At 30.9% G+C, this 7,724-nt stretch overlaps 1 protein-coding gene across 1 annotated transcript; it reads right to left on the bottom strand.

Moving 5' to 3' along the window:
- Positions 1 to 2,082: 2,082 nt before the first annotated feature.
- On the bottom strand, positions 2,083 to 3,922 carry LOC107792989 (vascular-related unknown protein 4-like). Its single transcript, XM_016615257.2, has 3 exons — positions 3,488 to 3,922; positions 2,879 to 2,941; positions 2,083 to 2,372 (listed from the first exon to the last, which is right to left on the bottom strand). Exons 1-3 carry the CDS (start codon positions 3,824 to 3,826, stop codon positions 2,235 to 2,237), a joined length of 540 nt encoding a protein of 179 aa, XP_016470743.1. The 5' UTR covers positions 3,827 to 3,922; the 3' UTR covers positions 2,083 to 2,234.
- Positions 3,923 to 7,724: the final 3,802 nt, after the last annotated feature.

The following is a 7,724-nucleotide window of genomic DNA, read 5'->3' as shown; positions in this document are numbered from 1 at the left end:
ATAGTTCAGGGGGGTTTTGGGGACACCGAATAGTTTAAGTAGGAAGCTGACAAAAACTTGATAGTTTAGGGAGATTTTAGGATATTAACTCGGTCATAAATTTCTCAAAATATTTGCGTGATTGTAACAACTTTTAATTAAGAGCAAAATAAGAAGTTTAAAATTAATTATTTTTAATTTTTAACGAACTAAAATAAAGTATGTTATATAAACTGGAGCGAATGAAAAACAGATTTTAAATTCATTAACTCTAAATTATAAATTCGCTTTTAACCAGAAAGCTACAATGTTGAGGTTGGCTTCTCAATATGTCATCTATGATCTAATCAAATACCAAATACGACATGTAGCACTCTGTACGTTATTTATGGACTATTTATTATCTAGCCAATACCACACACAGCCTTTAGAAATGCGTCGTTTCATTGCCTTAAAAGTTAAATGCATCGTTTTATGGAGTATTTATTGTCTAGCCAATACCACTCTAAATTATACTCTCTTCGGTCCACTTTAATTAATTTTTTTATTTTTTTTGTACTTCATAATATTTGATTTTTTCAAATATTAAGAAGGAATTAACTTTTTTTTTTCAAAGTTGTCCTTGAATTAAAGAGTCTGGAAATGCTTGTTATATTTCCAATGAACAAATTAAGGTTAATATAGTCAATTCATTATTAAGTAATGCTAAAACTTGAATTCCTTAATATATGTGAAAATAGCCAAAAATCAATTAAAGTAAACTTGGGAGAGTAATTATTTTTACTTATGATATTTGAATAGATTATATATACATATTAAATGAACTTTTAATGAACTATAAGATTTGAGTTATAGTTATTGGGTTCTGCCAAAGTCGTAACTACAACGGCGTGGCTCCATCCCTGTCAATTGGAATCCAAAATTTTGTAGAAAGTACTTTGGATAGCTCATGATCAGTTAGTGCATTTTTTGCGTTATGCTCAAAAAACTGGAATACTATACGGGAAGTTTCATTTGACACACTAACGTACTTTTGATATATAGTGGCAGAATCAAGATTTAAATATATGAGTTCGAGTTCAGAATTATAACACAGGACATTTGATTTATTGAATTCATAATCTATAATTTATACTTATTTAATAAAAAAAATTAAATACATATACAAGTTCGATCTAACTTCTACTAAGTTCCGACTTCGGCTGAACCCATAAGAAGTATGCTAAATCCTAGTGATTAATGTTAATGTTGCAAAACAAAAGGAGGTCTATGGATCGAGCCTTGTGTATGAAGTCGTCTTTGTTAAGGAGCCTTTATCCTCTAATATGGAATTTTCCGGTGTCCAGATTTAGTCGGGCTCTAACATGGCTATATGGGTACCGGACATAAACCAAAAAAAAGGGGTAGCTTGGGAAATTTGAAAGTTACATATATGGACTGCTAATTAAATTCCACCTAAAAGAAGATGACTTCACTAAACAAATTATTTATTAGACAATTAGTGGATTAGGACTTCTGGAGTCAGCTGCTAATATATCCATAATTTCTGATTTTCTTTATACCTAAGCAAATCTTAGGAGAATGTCAACTCTACCCTTTAAAAATAAAGGTCAAATACTTTATTCTTTCATGTCAGCATTATATTTTCTAAGCTCTAAATAACTAATTAATTAATGATATCTCCAACAATAATGATGAGTTAAACATATATTTATCTATCACTGAGAATTTTGTTGCTTATGTGGAAAAGATGAATTATCAAACGGTCCCTTAAGTTATCAGATAAACCCTTAAACTCTTAAGAGTGATTAAGTAAATAATCAAGGGAAAAAAAGTATTCTAAAAATGAATAAAAAGAAAAGGAAAAAAAGAGATTTTGTTTTGGGAGGAAAAATTATTTTCTCTTCATATGACATACTCCTATTTATCACTTTAAACAAGCATTATTGGTATTTCCCAGTAGAGCGGAGCTACAGTTTTACTTTTTTATAAATAATTTATTCAGAACGTAGTAAATTATTGTTTTTTAAATTTTAAATCCATAAACTTAAAATTTTAGCTTCCCAAAATACATAACAAGATCAACAGATCATTGCAGCTGATGAGAATTGATATAGGAGATATATATGGTACATCAGTTTATGTCCATGTATATAATATAGAATTAATAGAAAAATATGTACATTTATATAGGCCCCAACGTGTTTAGGATTGAGGCATAGTTGTTATTGTTTATGCGCGGCGCAGTACAAAAACTAATCCATGTTATACTTTGTGAACATGGATACAGGTACTAAACATAATCCTTTTTTCTTCAGTTCTGTACAGTCATTTTCCTTTGTAGAAACATTCAATCCACTAGTCATCATCTGGCCAGTGGCATTTCCCTTTCCCTGTTGAAACCAAAATTCCAAAACAAATTTCTTGAGTACAAATGACAAGTAACTATATAGCTACAGTGTTATAAACACACCTTTAATTTGAATTACTTTTTATTTTACCGTAAATAGCATGCTTTTATAGTAAATAACATAACATATTTAAGACGAGAAGTTTTTATTAGAGTACTTTCGATATGTTAGAAGAGGAGCCTTGGCGTAACTGGTAAAGTTGATGTCATGCATGTGACCAGGAGGTCACGGGTTCAAGCCGTGAAAACAACCTCTTGCAGAAATACAGGGTAAGACTGCGTACAATACACCCTTGTGGTCCAGCCCCTTCTCGGACCTCGCGCATAGCGGTTAGTGCATCAAACTAACTTTTTTTTACTTTTGAATGTTAGCAGGAAAATTCTTTACGAAATTTTGAGACCCGCGCGATAATATACTGTCATATAAAATGAAACAAAAGGAATAATAATTAAACAACTTTGATTTTTCATTTCCTTTTTTTTTTTTACCTCAAAAATACTTGCAGTGCTCTTCCCTTTCTGACTAATGCACAACTGATCCATATAAGAAACCTGTAAAATAAAAGAAATAGAAGAAGAGAAAAATGAGAGAGATAAATAAGAATAAGAGAACATGAACCTTAAAATAAAGTGAATTAAAAGAAGAAAACCAGCTAGTCATATAAATAAAATTTGTTTTATAGAAGTTATTATAATATAGGGTTGTGGTGGAGCGGTAACTACTCCTCTAGAGGCGGAATCATAATTTAAAGTTTACGGGTTCAGGATTATAATACGTTTAAGTTTTTGGGTTCTAAATTAATAATTTATACATATTCAATAGATTTCTTAAGGAAAATATAGGATTTCCATTAAAGCTATTGGGTTTGGCCGAATCCGTAACCAGTGTTCTAGCTAGCTCTGCCCTTGACTCATTCGTCTTTAACCAGAGGTTTCGGATTCGAATCTTGATTAAGGAAGTTACCTTTGTCAGGGAGCACTTTACTCTCTAACGTTGCACTTCTCGACATGAATCTGAATTTAATTTGGCCTAGTGCGCGAATACAGAACATCGGGTAAGAAATCAAGAAAAAATATTTGTCGTATTCTTGGACTGACCTTGGGGCTATTGACAGGTGAACTAGCTGTATCTTCAAGATCATCATCTACTGCTGCTACTGCTCTTTTCATCTTTCTCTTTTTGGAACCAAAATTCGTATTATTTTCAGTAATGTCTATAGCACCATTTCTATTATTGGTAAGTTCATAAGGTGCTAAAGAAGCAGCATCAGAGGAAAGGGAATTATTTTCAAAACCAGAATATGAAGAAGTAATTTGTTCATTATTGTTGGACATGAAATCTTGTAAGTAGAATGTCCAACTACTCTCCTCTGGATTTTCATCTGAGTAATTTGCACTATAAGATAACCCCTTATTACATGCAGAATAATTATCCATTTGTAATGAAGAGGAAATGGATAAAAAAGAATTACGAAAAAGGGCCAAAAATACTCGTGAATTATCGTAAATATAGCACTTTTGCCCTCAGTTATCTTTAGTTTTTCTTGTTAGTCTCACAGAAATTCAGAATGATTGGTGAGAATTTATATAGAGGAATAAGAATACCAGAAATCAGTTGAATTGGGGGGGGGGGGGGGTAATTGGAATCTTTGAGTGTGGGCCAGAGGAGAGTTGAAAAAGAGAAGTTTAGACGATGCAACAGAAAAAATAGATGAGAGAGAGAGAAGTTAGAAGGATTTGACATTTTATGATTTTAGGATTAAATTAGTGGAACAAAGATTTGCAGAATCTAATTTTCTATGGTGTTATTTCCTTTCAATTTAATATATTGAAATGGTCATTAGGTCATCAAATGACTTAAGACTTTTTCATTGGTCATTTTCTCCCTTCTTTTTTGAGCTTTCTTTTTAGTTTTTACAAACTTCTTAGAAACTCATTATTACTACTAATAGAATGCCATGATTATGATTATGATTACCTTGAGCCGAGGGTCGAGGCGGATCCAGCTTATTAGTAGCTTTTGCGCATACCTTGTATATATATTAAAAAATTTACTAAATATCCATAAATATTTGATTGTGAACTCATTATTTATTGTATATTTACTTAAGATTGTTATAGGAATCCATAAACTTTAAATCCTGGATCCGCCTCTGGCCGAAGGTATATCGGAAACAACTTCTCTAACTGCACAAGGTAGGGGTAAGATCCGCGTACACTTTATCCTTTTCAAACTCCACTTATGAAACTACACTAAATATATTAATGTTGTTGTTGTTTTTTGAAGCCAAAAAGAAAAGAAATAAAGTCATTATTTAGATAGAATTAGGGAAGGGGGTAGGAAAAGTACAAGAAAAATAAAAGAGAGGATAAGGCATAAGAAAGAAGAAGAATATTGGATTTTAAAAGGTACTATTTTCTTGCTAATTATTCATCTATTTAATGACAAATGATTTACTAATAAAAGTTAGTGATTGTCAACACATGAGACCTTATAATTGGATGTGAATTATGTCTTGACTTCAGAAATTAGAGGCAAGGGTATAATAACGGTTTGACAAAACAATTTTCTAAAGTATTTAAGGATCTTATGCTAAGAGATTTGATAATCGATCATCATTAATTTAGTATCCTCCCTGACATATCAACAACATTTTTCATTCTAATAATTGTCATTTGTTTTCTAAGCGTGCCATTATCTATGCATTTTTCGTACACACTTCTTTTCTCAATTATTATAGCATCCGTCTCAATTTATATGACATTATTTGATTGGATATAAATTTTAAAGAAAAAAAAAGTAAAACATTTAAAATTTATAATCTAAAACAAATCATATATATTTATGCTCTCGGGCTCAATGTATTTTCCGCTACATATACTTTAGATAGGGATATTGAAAAGGATAAAAGTTGGAACAAAAAATTAGTAAGACAAAGATAGACAAGTACAAACACGAATAGAGAGACAATTACATCTTAGTGCTCGGTTTGAGTTAAATTCTACAAAGTGCATTTCAGAGACCAAAAAAAAACAAGAAACTAAGTGGGCGTTTGCGCATAAGAATTGTAAAATTCTAAAATAGGGGGAAAAAAAATTTCAAGTGAAAATGGTATTTGAAATTTAGAGTTGTGTTTGGACATGAATATAATTTTAGGTTGTTTTTGAAGTTTTGTGAGTGAAAGTTTTTTGAAAAAAAGCTTTTTGTAGTTTTTCAAATTTTCGAAAATTTTCAAAATGCATTTTCAGGTGAAAATTGAAAATTTTATGAACAAACGCTGATTTCAAAAAAAAGTAAAATTATTTTGGAAAAAAGAGAAAAATTTCTTATGTCCAGACGGGCTATAAATTCTTGCTGACTAATTACAATCAAGATGGTTTTTCATTACCACTCTGTCAACGACCATCACCACCATCAACAATTACCATAACCAATAATCACCACTAGTCGCTACCATTATTAGCTATTATAAACGTCATTACCATCACCAACCACCACCAATCGCTATCATACCAACCACCACCATCACAACTATATATTACCACTGTCAAACCACCACTACCATCATCGTCAGTCACTATCATCAACCACCGCTAACGACCACCACCCCACTATTGCCAACCATCACCAACACCACCATATCCACTTCACGAACTTTCTTCACCATCACAACCACCACTACCAAACATTACTGCCCGCATAATTAACAATCACCGCCATCAGCTATCACTGTCGCATAATACCACCTTATGACATAATAATTTGTGAATTTAATATTTAAATTATTTTATTTGAACTTTATGTTTATTAAATTTTTTAATAAAAATAAATTGAAAACATACAAATATTGAGAAAAGGAACAATTTTAATCTTTTAGTATCAGATCTAAATACAATATCTACTAATATTTACATGTGTATTCAAATTCAAATATCTTAATTTTAGAAAAACAAACGGCCCTAAATCAACTATTTCTTTGTTTCAAAGAAAAAAAGTTTATATCGAGATTAGGCTCGCAAATGAGACTATCTACCAACCATTAGAGCACATCTCTGACCTCTTCAAAAGTATATCTCTATGGTGAATGAGAATATAACTATGTCGAGCTAAAAATGAAGAAAGATAAATTCTACAACCAAAAGTCCCGGTGAAACACGCACCTTAAATTAAATGAGTTAGGGTTTTTAATACATTTAACCGCTCGCTCAAAAATATTTACAGCCCTTAATAATAAATATTTGTTTTTGGGTGACGTCTATTTAAGTTAATTTTCAATGAGTTATTACGGGGATCTTCCTATAACGTTTTAGTTACCAAAAAAAGGTTTTTTTTTACTTAAAGCCCGCGCTAGAAATTATTTATATTCGATAGTCGAAAAAATATATAAAATTTGTCTCTCTCTCTCTCTCTCTCTCTCTCTCTCTCTCTCTCTCTCTCTCTCTCTCTCTCTCTATATATATATATATATATATATATATATATATATATATATATATATATATATATATATATATATATATTTTGAGAGCGACTAGATAAGACGCGCCTCAGGAGAATAAGGATATTGGATTTCAAAAGGTGCTATTTTCTTGCTGATTATCATCTTTTTGCTGATAAATGAAATTAGTTATAGTTAGTGATTGTCAACTCATGGGACCTTATAATTGGATGGAATTATGTCTTGACGTCAGCAAGAGAGACAAGTGTATAATAACGGTTTGACATAACAATTTTTCTTGTAATATTTAAGGAGCTTATGACTATAGGGAATTTATAATCACCATTAGTTTAGTATTCTCGCTGACGTATCAACAAAAAGTTTCATTCTAATTATTGCCATTTTTGTTTTCTGACCGTGCCATTATCTCTTTTTTTTCCCGTGCATTATTCTTTTTTAAGTAGTACTCGCTCCATCTCAATTTATGTGACAGTGTTTGATTGGGCACGAATTTAAAAAAAAAAAAAAAAATTTAAAATTTATAATCTAAAATAAATTATAAAAAATTAAATAAAGAAAATAGAAAAATTACATGCATTTAGTTTTGTAATGAGAAAATAAAGACTGAACCCATTAGTTTAGTACTATTAAAGTAGTGAATTAGAATTAATACTTGGTAGTTGTGTTAGTTAGTGAGGGGTATTTTAGTCTTTTTACCCTTATCACACACGTGACTCGTGTGAGGGGATTTGTATAAAGCAGATGTTCTGCACTATACTAGTTCAGTTGCTCGATAACAGATTTCATCTTCTTCTTCATTTCTCTCTTTCCTTCAGCTATGATCTTCTTCTTAGTTGCATGCAATTGTGAATCTTCTAGATCTCTAGTAAGATTTT

The sequence above is a fragment of the Nicotiana tabacum genome, chromosome 12, assembly GCF_000715075.1.
Source record: "Nicotiana tabacum cultivar K326 chromosome 12, ASM71507v2, whole genome shotgun sequence".
Taxonomy (NCBI): domain Eukaryota; kingdom Viridiplantae; phylum Streptophyta; class Magnoliopsida; order Solanales; family Solanaceae; genus Nicotiana; species Nicotiana tabacum.
Note: the sequence above shows the minus strand (reverse complement) of the source record. Positions and strands in the feature narration are given on the sequence as shown.